We start from the raw sequence: 15,784 nt of genomic DNA on the forward strand, positions 1-15,784 counted from the left end.
ACATTATGGCAGAGGAGCTACTACCACAACAAACACATAACTTCCCAACAAGATGTACTTTACATTTTCTTTATGTTCCAAATCATAGACCCAGTCAATATGTTATCTAAATCAAATTTTGGGAACCATAAGCAAACGATACATCTTTAAGATAACAGGGAGATCAAGGACCATAACATCCCAATTTGGTTTCAATACTGTCTTTTTTAAGCAAAAGCTATTACTCATTTCAATAAGCAAGCAAACTGTTGAAACAGGATCCCATTCCAAGCTGTTCCAAACCCCCAGATTAATACAAACCTAATTGCTGTGGATTTTCAACAAACCTGGGTCGAATCTGGTGAACTTGCGTCTGATGAAGACACAGAGGACTTCAATCTGTCGATGCTACGGCTGCGCACGGGCACTTTAGGAGCTGGGACTGGGGAACTGATGGAACTGGCTGAAGCTGAACGAGGACAGAGGTGAGATTCTATAAAAGTTAGGAATTTGACAAGACAAAACGAGAACCAAGTGCACAGCATAAGAACAGGAGAAAAAGAAGAGGGAGAAAGAGAGAAAGAAAGATTGTGTGTGTTAGAAACCGTACAGAGCAACACCACAGGCAGTGCACATTGCAATGGGTCACGGACACACACACCACCACCACACGATTAGTACTTTGGAAGCAACAGCACAGAGAATAAAACCATTTTGAAAGCAGCAGTCTGGAGCAAATAAAAATAAAATGCTTTTCCAAAAAAACCATCAAAATTTGCAACACACCAGTGTTACTTTAATTTTAGTCAAGCTGCATCTAATCACAAATTCTCATGGCTTAGCATCTTTTTTTACAAGTTCTTCAGGACAGGTTCATATTCTAAGCCTGTTACCTCCATATTCAAGGAGGAAATCTTCTTTCTTTCCAAAGAGTAGTAACAAAGCAGCATTACTTCACAAGCTTTTGTTGTGAAATAAGCACTGGTACAACATTATTTTACTCCGCTTTTCTCCTCTGATCCCTTTATTACTGTATATGTGTGCCCTTTATCCACACTAACCAATCAAATAGGTGGTGTGAAAGAAAACTATCGAGAGAAAAAGGTAAACTGTTAAACTAAAATACCTTTTCTACCTAAGTGTCAATCTCTTCACACATAAGATATTGAAAGAAACTGCATCTTCTAGTTACTTTTTTCACTAACATCATTATACATGGATAAGCATCCATACATAGATGTAAAAATCTACTTCTGAATCTAGGTGTTGGATTTTTCTATAATCTGGATAAATTGTGACAGATGCCAGCATTCAATTTTGTAACTTTATGGAAAATACATTTTATTTTTATATTTACAGCTTTTGTGCAAGGAGAACTGCATTCTGTTTGTGCACAGTTTGTACCAAAGCACAGGTACTTTTCCATGAAATGAAGAAAGTACCTTTAAGTAAACCAATAAAAATGTAAAAGTTATCTTTAATTCAGCAACAGTGAATGTCACATGCTGTCAGTAATGGTGAAAAAGATGGTATTTCCCCACATGACATGAACTGAAAGATTCATGGTAAAATAAAAGTGGTACACACATAGGTGTGTAAAACTATGACCACTAACTACAAACCAAAAAAGTAGAGACTGATTTTTACACAAGGGGAAAAGTGTAGAAATGTCACCATTACCAACAAGGACCAAGTTAAGTGGCATAAGATAAAAAATAAAGATGGAAGAACATATTTAAAAGGAAACAAGCAAAACTGGGAACGCAAGTGGTAAGGTAAGAGAGGAGAAAAGACTCCACATTGGTTCCAAATATGCATTTACTGGGACATTCTTATAACCACTAACAACTGTAAGACATGTGGGATGTAGCTCACGATGTAGAGATTCTTGTGCCAGTACTAAGTTGAGCCACAGTGTGGGCTTATCAGCTCAGTCTGGACCAGTATGAAAGTGCTTGAGCCAGCCAGGGTTTCTCTACAATGTCTTCTGGTGTGCCTCTACCACCAGTTTGAGTGAAGCCAGCCCAGGGCTCCTTGCACTCAATATTGATATCCCCTTTGTCATGTTTCTACAACAGTTTCTCCCCCTAAAGAAATTTAGGCTTTGCACTTATTCCTTTCAGCCTCCTTTGAAATTCTACATTTGTTTGGGTTTTTCCCCTTCCATTGCCTAGAACTGTTCTCTGAGCAGCAAGTCTCAGGTTCATTTGAGGATACACTCAAATGCAGATCTCTGTCACTTAAAAAAAACAGACAAAACAAAACCACAAACCCCAAAATGAACACCAGCATCTGGTTCTCTGCAGAGCAAGTCAACTGGCACTGGAGTTTAACAGCCAGTATTACTCTATGGTTTTGTAAAGTAAACAAGCAACATTGCATATGATTGGTTATTACTGAACAAAGAAAACAGTATATAAGTATGCATAAACATGTATTAACTGTCTGATTCATACTTCAGTGTAGCACAGTTAGCAACTACCATGTAAGTTCTTGCTTGAAGAGCAACTGCACAAAACTTTCAGGCTTTGCTGCCCTCCGGTTACCTGAAGGATCTTGTCCATCAGCCGACAATGTAGCAGCACTTTTACTCCTAGCTAAGGAGGCCTGCGTGGGGGCGAGGAGGCGACTGATTACGCTACTGTCCAGAGGACTGAGCTGGGAGCGACGAGCTAAACGATGGGGAACAAATCAAAAAAGGATCCAACATGAAATCACACAATGAAAAAGACAAGCACTACAAAGCAAAGGAAGATTGTGAGCATTGTTGCAAATCTTAACAGTTTTGGAAGAAAAATACTCAATTTGTGGAGAAGGAAATCCAGACGAATGACACAGAAGGGTTAAACGCTGCGATCTCTTATAACGTCCTTGGTTTGATGTGCAAAGACTGGCATGCATACAACAGAGATGAGTGCTGAAGTCAGTCAAAATACAAAGTTTTTGACCCAGTTCTTCAGAGCTACATTCTCTAGATTGCAGGAAAGGCTGTTCTGACATAACAAACAGCAGACTTGCAAGTCAAAGCAAATGGTTCTCATGAGGCAACATTTGCGCATACAAAGTCACACAGACAGCACCCATCACCCTCCCATACAGGAAAGATTCTGGAGCAGAGTATCATTTCCACTGCTGGCAACAGCTGCTAAATAGGAAAGTTTCAGAATTGTTAACTCAAAGGGAGAATAGTGTTAGAGAAGTTGAGAGTCTTCAGGTTTAGGAAGAGTCCCTAGAAAAGAGGTTATTTGTAACCTAGTGGGAAATACACCGACCAAAAGAGACTGAAGTGAGAACAGGTTTCTTCCTTCATTTGCATGCACAACGTTTAGGCCAGCAGCAGGAACAGAGAAGTTGCTTTTAAACAGAATAATGAAAGAGAGTTTAAAAGGCAAAGGTAAGATTTAACTAAGAAATAAACATATCAGTGACTTTTTTTTACTGTATTTTACATTTAAACCTACCAGCTTTCACATACTTCTCTATCTCAAGTAGAAACATTTTGCTTTCTGCTTATGGTGCCATTTAACACAGTCACAGTCTTTCTTGGAGGATTTATTTTTTGTCCAAAGGGAGACGTTTAATCTCTACCATTTACAATTTTATCTTTACCACTGAATAACTAAAAAGCCATTAAAAAGCCCTAAAAGCTCAAGAACCAAGGAAACTAGTGAAAGTAAGCCTATCCAAACTTTACTACGAATGGCTTTAAACAGAAATATTCAGCTTTATGAAACAACCACCTGGTTTTTCTTCCTTTTTCACTTTTTCTAGTTCTGGAGAGGGTTGGGCTTTACTACTCATTCTACTCAAAGATGTGCTCCTCTTCTTTTCCGTTCCTCCTAGAGACCAAGTGTAAGGAAGATTATTTTTAACATGGTATTTCTATATATTATTTTCTAAACTGCCATCCCCACACTTTGCTTTTTCCCAGAAATCAGCTAAAACCACCAGACTATGATTACAAAGCACTATTTTCTCATGAGCTAAATGGTCTGGCTACCATTTGTCTACTCACCCCCACCCTTCCACGTTTCAGAGGAGTAAGTCTGGTTTATAGACACAGCTACCAGATATCTGGCATTACAATGTGTGCGGCAATATTTATGCCACAGCGAACAGACCACATGCACAGCAGTGAAAGCCTGAGTAAAAACTTATTATAATGAAACTGGGACATGGTTTAAAGTCAACTTCAAATAACCCATTTGCTGCCTCCCAATTCTCAAACCCAACTGTCTTCTAGCACCTTTCTGTTCCACCTGCGAACCTTTGAGGGCTGACTGCTGAGAATGTAGAGGAACTTTGTTATTCAGTCTGTTTAATGAGGCACTTCTCTTTGTGGTACCTGGAAGTGAAAGCGTGTGGATTAATAATGTTGAAAAGCCTAAAAGTTCCCTCCAACACCAGCCCCTCTTCCCTAAGATACAGAAGAGTAATTAAGTCACTTTATATAGTGTGAATCCTTCAGAAGCAGGAAAACCGGATCAGGGAAGAATTACTGAATGTAAAGCATTATTTCTTCTATTCCTGTATGTTACAGATCATAGCAGGAGGATGCCAGTCTCAGCAGACCTCCTCGGAACTACCGAGGCCATCCTTGTACGCTTTTAAAAATAAATGATTAAAAAAGGCCATTGCTTATATTCTGTACAAGTAGAAGTGAGAAACAAAGTGCTCAGCTCAGAATTAACAAAGAACGCAGCTCATTAAATACTCCACTGATCCAGGGAGAAGCGTCTTACTGTCAGTTTCACATTCTGCTCCTCCACCTTCCCAGGCACATACACACAGCAGCAAACTGGTTAACTCTGTGACTGTCATGTTTGAATTCAGCCATCATTTACCAAACAGCTGTTGCCTTTTGAGTGACAGATCAAGAGCACAGCACAGCTCCAGCTTGCTGGGGTGAATCTAAACCCGTCAGTCGACCTCTGTATCATTGGAGTCCTGTTCAAATTCCTTGTATTTCAGGCCACCTGAGAATTCTTCCTCCAAAGCGAACAAGGATTCACAAATGATTTCAAAGTACGACGCTAAATTTGAAAGCAATCCCAATTAGTTGATAATTAATGGCTTCCTTTGTTAGAGGCTTAATTTGTACCTTCCAGCCCTGTTTCCGACTCATACCCAGAGCTGAACCCTGCAGACACATTCTATATAAATATCATTTTAAATTACAAGCAGCCTCCAGTGACTCAGAGCCCCTGCAGCTATGCCAGGATGGATATAGTCACCGATCCCCCTAGCAGGCACACAGCATATGAGTTTTTCTGCTGCATCACCTTCCAACATGAACCAGCAAAATCACTGTTAGCTGTGTCCATCTTAGGGATTCTTCCAGCACAGCTCATTTGATTAAAGGTTGTAGATTGACAGAACATTACAGAGTAGAACTATTTGAACTTGTTTTCATATTAAGTGGCTCTGAGCTTATTAATGCTTTCCATCATTTTCAGAAAAAATACAACATTCAGCATATAGCAAGCTACTATGGAACACTGGGAAGATTCCCCACAACGACATCTTGGGCTAAAACAAACTGATGTGTGCTCATGCAAATGTTTTTGCCATGATTTACAGAATGATCGTGAGGTAACGTTCTATAAAGTCTGTTTCACATTTCCTCTCCGTGAGTAATTTACATGTATTGGGATGGGGCAGCGAGGAGGAGGCAAAGACTCACACACACCCCCCCAAAATACACCCATAGATTTGAAGAATTTTACATGCATCTTTCTCTACTTGGTTAAGGCAGAATTCTAATATCAAAAAGGAAAGTGTGTGTCTGTAGAGTACAGGACTAGCACAACCAAAAGATGCCAAAGCTACATTGATTTTTCCTTCCCACAGTCAATCAAATGCCTGAAGCTGTCTAAAAGAACAAGGCAAACTTTATTTTTGTACTACTTTTATTTTGCTGAAATTTTAGGGTGTGATTTAAGGCATGCATACTCATAAAGATGTGAAATGATTTCTGAATCATCATTCACCAAGATTCATCTTTAGTAAAACAATTACGGAAATAAAATTCAAGAAAAAACAGCAATCTTTACCGTTCCTCTTCTCCTCTAACGGAGATCACACCAACTGGGTCAAAGCCCTGAACAGTCCAGCTGGATTAACAAATCGCATGAAATGCGTTTGAGATCAAAATATGAAGTGAGTTACAGAGCAAGGGAGGAAGAGGAGTATCAGTCCACCTCCTGCCTCCTCCCAAATAACAGCTGAGCAACACACCTGCTCCCAGCGGACACACAAACACTTACTTCGATCAGAAGCATTTAAAAGCGCTGCAGATGACGACAACCGTTTATTCATGGCAGGTTCTGCCTGTTTGAGGTTTGCTGTGGAGGTAGACCGCTTGCTGGCTGTGTAAAGAAGCCATTTAGGATTTTAGAATTCACCATCACACCCCAGGAAGAACCTTTCACACGTGGCTGTGAGCTCACTTTGGAAGTGTCGCATCCTGAAAGCTCCCTCCAGTTCTGCTTAATGAGAAACAGAGAGATTGTTTTTTCCCATTTGAACAGACTTGATACAATTAGCACTGGTTGGAATGTGCACAGAAACATGCATTTCATTTTAGCAGAGTGATGCCAAGATTTTAGGCATGTGTGTGTAAACAGGTGATTTTTAAACCCTGCGCTCCTGATGTGTAAAGACAAAAGCTGCTGAGGGTTGTGTGTTGTCACCAGACTGGCAAGACAGAGAAAGTAACAACAAAACCTGAATAAGAACAATTTCTTTCTTTGTTCCTTCCACATAGGTGTGTCAAAACAGTTCGTCAATCACTAGTTAACAAAAACAACACAAATGCTTTTGGAGGGCTAAAAGCAAGTCCTGAGGAAAGGGAAGAAAACAACCCGGTTTCAAATTACTTCTCAAAGGTTGCTTTGACTATTTTAGAAATTTCAGCTTTCTTCATGTTTCCTATTAGTTTTCCAACTCCTCTGAAAAAAATATGCCACAGGAAGCATTATTTGTTGTGTGTATGTATATACACAGGCATATGTATAAAAATCACATCTTAAGTGGCAAAATTGCAAGTTTACAACAAGCCACATAACTACTCGTTTTTTAATTTCCAATAATGTACTTTCAGGATGAACACCACTCCAGAGTGCGAAAGCCTTGGAAAAGCATGTACCTGTTGCTATGGAAACTCAATAAGCAAAAAACAGTAATGCACACAAAGTAGTGCGGACTAACATAATAAACACAAGAAATTCTATACATCAAACACAGGTAATCAATTTTGCTGGCATAGTGGACAGCAAAGATGATTAATGTGAAGTCATTAGTGAATAAGTGGCACAGGAAAAAGCAGCACTACTCACCACAGAGACAGCATCTTTTCCTTTTGGCCAGCATGCTATAGCAGCTCATCATAGCAAGAGCCAAGACATAAGGATTCCTATGGACAGCCCTGCATCTGACTTTTGACAGATGTACCCAACCCAGGCTTCCTGAGCCAGGGGCCTCCCACAAACCAGATTTTGGAGCAGAAGGTATTGAATCTAGTTAAAAAAATGAAGATCTCAGCTTAGTAGACACTTTCCCAACATAACCAAAAAAGCCCAAGCAAACAAAAAACCATTTTATGAATGAAGCCTGACTACTGGGGTAACTAAAACAGCCTTGAGAGGTTTTATATACAAAAGTCAGGAAACTCGTAAGTCATGTATTTGGGTGTTTTCAAAGGCAAAGACTACCCTCTAGTGTCCGCTCTTGAAAAGCAAGCCTGGCTGCTGCCGGAGCTCAAGCGCAACTCAAAGGCTTTCAAACATCATGGAAATGCTTCATACAAATTTCTCTTGGTTCAAATTAGCACTTTCACAAAATTTGAGATTTGTTCTATCACCTAAGACTCAGAGGGCAGAAAATTAAATCGTGCCTTGAGGAAAACTACACTGAGCAAAGCGATTTTACAAGTTCTGGAGGTGGGCTGTGCTATTTAGTAAAGAGACAAGTGATGTAACTTCTACTTGGAGACTCAACAGAAAAAAAGGACAGTCTACATATGACTGTTCAGACAAAAAAACAGTATCAGTTCCTATTTTACAGGGAAACAGCAGTGCTGAGGGCGTGAGCTAATATCTAACTGATGCCTTGACTAAAATATCTAATTGGTAAACGGCATTCATACGGGTATTCAAATTTTCTTTTCCAGAAAATTTTAAGATCTTAAGAAGTCAGTGGTTTTTTGATCAATACATTTGCAAGTACACCATCAAATGGCCTCAACTTTTTCCCTACCTCAATCACAAGACAGATTCTGCAAACCTGAAAGCTTTGAACAATTCACTAGGGAAAAAGCTTTACAAGACAGACAGGATACCCTTGAGTAAGGTAGTCTGGTTACATAGGCAAATTACTCTGGTATTTTTTGGGGAAAAGTTAAATTACTTACATCAAGGGATTCTAAATGGAAGAAGCACAGAGCATAGTACCACTCAATATCAATCGTCTGTATTGTTTTTAATGGAAGGGGGAAAACAAACTAGAGCAGCAAAGCCAAATACAGCATTCGGCTGCCAGGCAGTGAGGCTGGCAATGGGTGAGGAGCTGGGAAACACGGTTTCCTAAGAAAATAATCATTAAAGAGCAGCTCTCAACCCAGCTTCTGAGTTTCACTGCGAGAGGGAGCTGGAGCACTGCCTATCTAAAATTAGGCTAAATAAAATAAGATTATCTGTCTCTTAGTTCCTTCCAAAAATTTCTACTAGGACAAGGAAGCTCTTTATTTAGAAAGGAGAGACTCTGGCAGCCCAGTTCTACTCTAATAGCACGTGTCTCCACTACAGATGCACCTGAACATCTTGTTTTGCTTCACAGTCATCACTAAACCTTCCTCATTTCCAAGGACTGTGTTATCGAGGATGCTTTATCACCTGGCCGTGCCACTTCTCCGGGCAGACCCAGCCCTGCACTGACAGCAATGCCATTCGTGTCACATTTGACTTGGAGGCTTTTATTAATTTTTAAATTCCAGGCCATTAGCAGGGAATTTGGTGCAGTCTCAATGAATCCCATTCTGTACATGATATAGAATGGCTGATGGTTGGTGAAATGTTGTCTTGGATTTTTTTTTTACTTGCCAGAGCACACTACCTCACCCACAAATGCTGCTTTACCAGTTGATGTTCCTAAATATTGCTGTGGACACAGCCAGTTCATGCAAGATCATGTCTAGTTCTGTATTTTTTTCGCACAGCAATATAATAGGAAAAAAAAAAAGCCTTTAGCCCTAAAATAATGCAAAGAATATTTGAAATTTGTTCCCCTAACGGTTTTCATTTAAGAAACAGAACCTTTAATCCCAAATCTGCCACAGCATCCGATGGTGGAAAACTATTTTACTGAAGCTTGCTCTAGACATGCTGTTAGAGAAGGCGCAGTTCTCAGTCACAGTGATGCCATGTAGCAGAGGGCAGATGGAGCTCCCACAGAGAAAAAAAGCTAAGAATGATCTGAAATGGGAATAAATAGGTGAAGTGTGAATTCAACCCTGATTCCACAGTATCCAGCCCAGGTAAGACATCGGTAGGTTTGAAACCTCAACATAAAATGAAACAAATTCAAAACAGTGCGGATGCAAAAGTGTCTTAGTTGAACACTGCATTATGTGTTTATCTCCACAGTCACTTTTTTCAAAATTAGTGCCAAGTTATCCAAATTGATCTACTGTAGCCAAACAAATCTGCTCCTCCTTATAATGTACAAGGTACAACTTAAGTGCCCGTTTTTACATCAGGAGCATATTTGTTGGAAGAAACTTTAATGTGCTTCAGCAGCACTGAAGATCCCCCATGATCAAAGGACAGACAAGACTCCTTCCCTCACAGAAATTAGGAAAGCACAAAGGATATTATTTTGTTATAAAGTTTAGCTTTAAATTAGATAAGGTAGAAAAGAATGGAGGAGGAAAGAATAGTGCCTTCTTAAACATGTAAAGCAAATGTGATTTCCTAGTTTCATGGTTAAATGGCATTTGGCAATGTGGAACACAGTAATTAGATTTATATATGTATCCAAGAAACACATGTTAAACAGGTAAACCAACCCAGTCAAACTGGCTAATTTTGAAGAAAATTAGGGATTCATGCTGTGCAGAGAAGGGGAAGAGAGAAGTTAAATAAAACACACATGGTTCTGCTGTGCTGCCAGAATAAGCCACAGTAGTTAAATCATACTCGGTCAGACTTCGATTGCATTTTCAACTCTCATATTGTTAGTGTTATGAGACAGCTGTATTGAATTAGTAATGCCCTGAGCATGCACACATTTTCAGAATTCAGATTTAGCTGGGTCTCAGCTGAGAGCTATCATCTTAAACTAGCTACAAGGAATAGTTTTGCTTATTAAACATATAGCCTTGGCAAATGTGTCAGTGATCCAAAGCATTTCTATGAATGGCTCAGTTTGTGCACTGACAAGTGCCAGAAATCCGATGAAAACACATTTAATATATAGAATTGTGTTTAGGTAATTGGACAGATCTGATTTTGCAAAACCCTTCATGGAAAAAGCATGAACCCACACAAAGGACCCATTCCCTTTCACAAAGTTTCAGCAAAATATAGTTTGATTTTGCAAATGTTACTTCAACTGCTGGTAAAGCAAAGCAAAAAGAAAACAAACCAAGCCCTACCATGTATTTTTTGCAAATTAGGAAACAATGAAAGAGTTTGAAACTGCCCTTAAAAAAACCAACCAACCAAACAAAAAACCTCTTAGACTACTGAACTAATTTATATTCAAATACACACCACCAAGAATTCATCTTCTCCTCCCCCGTACTGCATCCAGACATCTTTGAAAACCCAAATGCACATATCCTTTCCCTGAAAATTCCCTTGGGATGCCATGACTTAAGCTGAAGTTTAATCAGCTGGGAGGGATAGTTAAAACGTAGGGGACTGCTTTCTACTTAGGGATCACATTTGTTGCACAGCTGGCCAAGATCCAGGAAAAGATCGCTCAGAAGATGATTTTCCTTAGTTTCAGAGAAACAAGAACTCAAGTTTAAAAGGTTAGTAGTGAGTGTAAAACAACAGAAAAAGAACATTTCAGAAATCAATACCACCAGTTCCACCTTCATCTGCAGTCTGTTGTTCTGTAGAAGAAGAAGGTTTGTAAGCTAAGTCACAAGGTCAAATAGCAAACAATGCAAGTTCACAAAAAAATGGAGATGCTGGATATTATAATGATAATTATAAAGCACTTTCAAACATGTTATAAATAAACACTTAAAAGTCAATGCTCAAGCTGACAGAAGAAGACACTACTAAAACACACTCAATATTAATTCCACCAATTCAGAAGAGAGGTTGAATGGAAGCAATTTTGTTTTATTTTATTCCTAGACAATAATTTATATGAAGTTTCTTATTGGCAGGGTCTTCCAGTTAGGTAGTGGATGAAAGGATCCCCTCCACCGCAATCCTGATTTGCTGGTCTGATTTCAGAATGTTTACAAGCAGAAGCAGTTAATTGTGTGAAATAGTAAACAGCCTGAGCGTTAAAACGCATCATCTAATCTAGAATAAAATCAGAGAATCACGTCAATTGGAAGAGACCCTCAGGATCATCGAGTCCAACCATAACCCAACTCTGGCACTAAACCATATCCATAAGAACCTCCTCTAAACGCCTTCTAAACTCCTCCAGGGATGGTGACTCCACCACTGCCCTGGGTAGCCTGTTCCAATGCCTGACAACCCTTTCAGGGAAGAATTTTTTCCTAATATCCAATCTAAACCTCTCCTGGCGCAACTTGAGGCCATTTCCTCTTGTTCTATCACTTGATACTTGACAGAAGAGACCAAGCCCCTCCATGCTACAACCTCCTTTCAGGCAGTTGTAAACACCAATAAGGTCTCCCCTCAGCGTCCTCTTCTCCAGGCTGAACAGCTCCAGTTCCCTCAACTGCTCCTCATCACACTTGTGCTCTAGACCCCTCACCAGCTCTGTCACCTGCTATACACTCTCTCTAGTATTTCGGTGTCCTTCTTATGATGAGGGGCCCAAAACTGAACACAGTGTTCAAGGTGGGGCCTCACCAGCGCCGAGTACAGTGGCACAATCACTTCTCTAGTCCTGCTGGCCACACTATTCCTGATACAAGCCAGGATGCTGTTGGCCTTTTTGGCCACCTGGGCACTCTGCTGGCTCATGTTCAGCCGGCTGTCACCAACACCCCCAGCTCCCTCTATGCCAGGCACTTTCCAGCCACTCTTCCACGAGCCTGTAGCGCTGCCCGGGGTTGTTGTGACCCAAGTGCAGGACTCGGCACTTGGTCTTGTTGAACTTCCTACAATTGGCCTCAGCCCAATGAAAACCTGTTCTCTGAGGAGCTCGGACACTGTCCACTTCATCTCCTTACCCATTACAGGTCATTCAAATATCCAGTTAGCATTCTGTAACTCTAAGCATGTGTTTGAAACATGTTAGACAGAATACTACAGCACAACTGGGTCTTTTCATTCTGTTTATCGTCAGTCTTAGCAGCGTTTCACGGCAAGTACGGATATTAATCTTTCCCTGAGAGCTAACCGTAGCTCCTGTTGTAAGATCCAAGATAGGAAAGGATGCCCGGGTCCCTGTGAACAGTGCTGTACCTGCCAGTGTTCAGACATAACATTCTGTGATTTTAGCCATGCTAGAAAAGGTGCTACTTACCTGTTTTGCTCTCTGAATCTGGAGTTACAGACCCTCCCCATGACCATCTCTTCTGTCGTGTTTCCAGTCGCTGATTCCGTTCCAAGGTACGATTCATAACTGCTTCGTATCGCTCCTATCATCAAACAACACCTCTATGAAGCTGTATAGCTATAAAGCACATCTATGCCAGAAGACAAAATACAGATTTTTTTCCCCAATATAATTTAAAATGTTTTACCTATACTGCCTGATAACAAGCTTTTTTACAAAAACTATCATGCAAAGCATGTTAAGGGCAATTAATGGTTTCAAAACACTGCAGACATGATTAGGTTGAGCTAAAGCACAGATAATCTATTCTACTCTTTACTTAAAATAGCCACCAAACAGATTTCCTGTTCGGTAAACAGCACTACTTATTTTCTAAATAGAGATGAACCCCAAACTGAGCAAAAATAATTGTTTACCCTTAAAACTACTTATATACTGAAGTTATTTCTAAAAAGCGCTAAAAATTCTCCACTATAAAATACCAAGTATAGGGTTACTTGTATTTTCAGAGAACTATATGAACGCTGACCCAAGTCTTAACAGATACTGGCATTAATGGAGATAATGATGAAACCAGAAATAACAAGAAATGAAGGCAAAAAAGACCTATCAACTCCAGATCCTGACTTCTGACAGGACAAAGAGGACCAAAAGCAGCTGCTTCTTCCATCTCAAAGATTAGTAACTGTTAATGGGGGAACTTGAGCTCCTGTGCATAGAAATGAGCTGTAACCACACTAGACTGCTTCTTCTCCATAATCAGCCAGGTTTCCACGTGTCAACAACAGATTTCTCTTCTGGAATAGTCATATCCCCAGCGATCTTTTGAAGCAGTATTTACTGCTGATACATTGCAGTAAGATGCCAAGGGGACTCATTATCCAAACACTTCTCCCTCTTGAGGACGCAAGACTTTCACCTTCTTTCAACATCATTTCACAACACAAACCAAAAAAGCCGCAGTGTGTAACAGACAAAGTATACTTGGAAGAAAGGGAGGAAGGATTCTGTTCATTAAAAAAAGATGAAAGTTTTTGTTTGAAATACAAAGCTTAGCTTCCACTCTGTTAAAGAAACCTGAATGAGACTTTACCTAAGGTGCCAAAGTACCCAGACATTATGTAATCTGCAGATGGTATTTCCATGGAGGTATCTGCAGTGCGGTAATTCTTCAAAGTCATAGTAAAGGCATAGGTTTTGCTTTACAAACAACAGAAAATCAGTTATCAACTCAAGACATCAATATAATACGTTGCACAGCTGTACAGAATAACTGAGTAACTGTGAGCAGACCAGTAGCTCATCCTTAGCCATGGCTATGTCTTCAAGACTCTCTGAGGCAGAGAATAATTTCTTTTTCCACAGTATTTGCTATTGTGCTGCTTCTTTTACTTTATCTAAGGAAGGTGATTAACTAAATGAGACTTGGCTGAAATATCAAACAAGAATGTTGAAGACTGTTTTTATGCACTTCTTTCTACTAAATTTACAAGTGTAGGTGGTATCTTGCTGGCAAATCTTGCCCCAAAATAGCTGAGGTTCTTTAGAAGTGATTATTTTCTAATTTCAGAGTACAGAAGTCAAGATCCATGTTCACTTTCTGGTTGAAAGCAAGGTTTACAGGTCAAGTGCACACTATTTTCCCAACTGCTGGATTCTTCATGTATAACTATGTACATAGTCATCTTCCTCCAGGGACCAAGTAAAAGATGAGGTTAACACCAATCAAACACTCATTGGCTAATTCTTGTCTTCCTTGATTATTCATCCCAGTGGCCGCTTAAAACATATCGACCATCCTCAAAATTACGTGAATAAATGTACTATAGGCTTAGGGGCAACACTTCTTGAAGCATAAAGGATGCTTTTTGCTTAAAGTAGTTGCTTAAAGAGATGATGCTGCACTGCAGTCAAGGCCCACCCAGACATTTCTGCTTGCTCTTCAGCAATGTAAACTATTCCATGAAGTTCAAAGGGATTATCAATCTGAACACACCCAGAAGCCAATTACAGATGACCAAACACCAGTGTGGAATACTGTCAGCCATAAAGGGTAAAAAAAAGATGGCTAGAACAACATAACGATGGCTGGACCCCAGGGGAACAGCCAGCCAGGCTTACAGGCTCTTCACCAATGACCCACAGCAAGTTCTTAAAACTAGCTTACAAAAACACATGTGCACGTCATGTTTTTACTGCTGACACCCTGGAAAAGAACCCTTTCAGAACTTGCATCACATTTAATACACACTAGCAGATCTACTCTTCAAAGGGGATGATGTAACTTCATGTATTTTTTTCTACTCTCAGCTTCTATCAATCTTGCAACAAACTCCACAACTCAAGTACTGCTCTGCGGGTCCACAAGCAGTCAAAGCAAAGGCAAAGAGTCAAGTAAGAACAGTCAATACACAGCTCAAAGCAGCAAATAGCAACTACACAGATAACATTATCAGCTGCACAACATATAGTAACAAATTGCAATTTAGAAGAACTGAAAGGCCACAGTGGGGCTCCCAGGAACCAAGACACAGAATTAAGAAAAGTCTAAGCTCTGTCATCCGCACAGCTTCACAAACAGAATCTACAAAGATCACTGAAAGGAATAGAAAAATCTAGGAATACGGCATGAATTGGTTGCTCATGTGAAAAATAACCAGTGGCCAAACAGCAGCCACAGCTCCTGAAGTCCTGAGTGCCTCAGCTATAGCTAAAGCTACGCCTGGGATGGGGATGGAGGACCTGTGTCTATGTAGCCCACTGTACAGATATGGAAAATATTTTTATGTTCTAATACATTCACCACTTCCGTAACTTTCTATTTCACTGCAGAGCATGGTAATGTAGGAAAACAACATCAGGGTTTATTGAAAACACTAGAGCTTTGACGTGTAGTACCTTTTCTTCCTCTATTTTTTGTTTTCTCTTTTCTTCTACTGCCGCCCTCCGTTGTTCTTCTTTCTGCTTCTGTTCTTTTAGCTTTCTTTGCCTTTCTTCTAACTGCTTTTCATACTGGAGTTTTGCTTTTCTCTCCTTTTCAAGGATTTGCGTCTCTTTGGCAGCTGTAAAATTTTAAGAAAAAATAAAATCA

At 39.9% G+C, this 15,784-nt stretch overlaps 1 protein-coding gene across 15 annotated transcripts in view; it reads right to left on the reverse strand.

The window, feature by feature from the left end:
- The window catches only part of MAP7D3 (MAP7 domain containing 3), a 43,587-nt gene that overhangs the window by 11,576 nt on the left and 16,227 nt on the right, over positions 1 to 15,784 (reverse strand). For 2 of the 15 annotated variants that reach the window (XM_082062271.1, XM_082062264.1), the window contains exons 4-11: positions 15,592 to 15,755; positions 12,661 to 12,775; positions 11,063 to 11,095; positions 6,246 to 6,347; positions 4,226 to 4,324; positions 3,720 to 3,818; positions 2,526 to 2,651; positions 327 to 472 (exon numbers count right to left, since the gene is read on the reverse strand). In XM_082062271.1, coding sequence (XP_081918397.1) covers positions 327 to 472; positions 2,526 to 2,651; positions 3,720 to 3,818; positions 4,226 to 4,324; positions 6,246 to 6,347; positions 11,063 to 11,095; positions 12,661 to 12,775; positions 15,592 to 15,755 — 884 coding nt within the window. The remainder of the gene's footprint in view (positions 1 to 326; positions 473 to 2,525; positions 2,652 to 3,719; positions 3,819 to 4,225; positions 4,325 to 6,245; positions 6,348 to 11,062; positions 11,096 to 12,660; positions 12,776 to 15,591; positions 15,756 to 15,784) is intronic. The other 13 variants (XM_082062272.1, XM_082062273.1, XM_082062274.1 and 10 more) reach the window with 13 other exon arrangements.

This window comes from Streptopelia decaocto, assembly GCF_964273445.1.
Source record: "Streptopelia decaocto genome assembly, chromosome: 10".
Classification (NCBI taxonomy): domain Eukaryota; kingdom Metazoa; phylum Chordata; class Aves; order Columbiformes; family Columbidae; genus Streptopelia; species Streptopelia decaocto.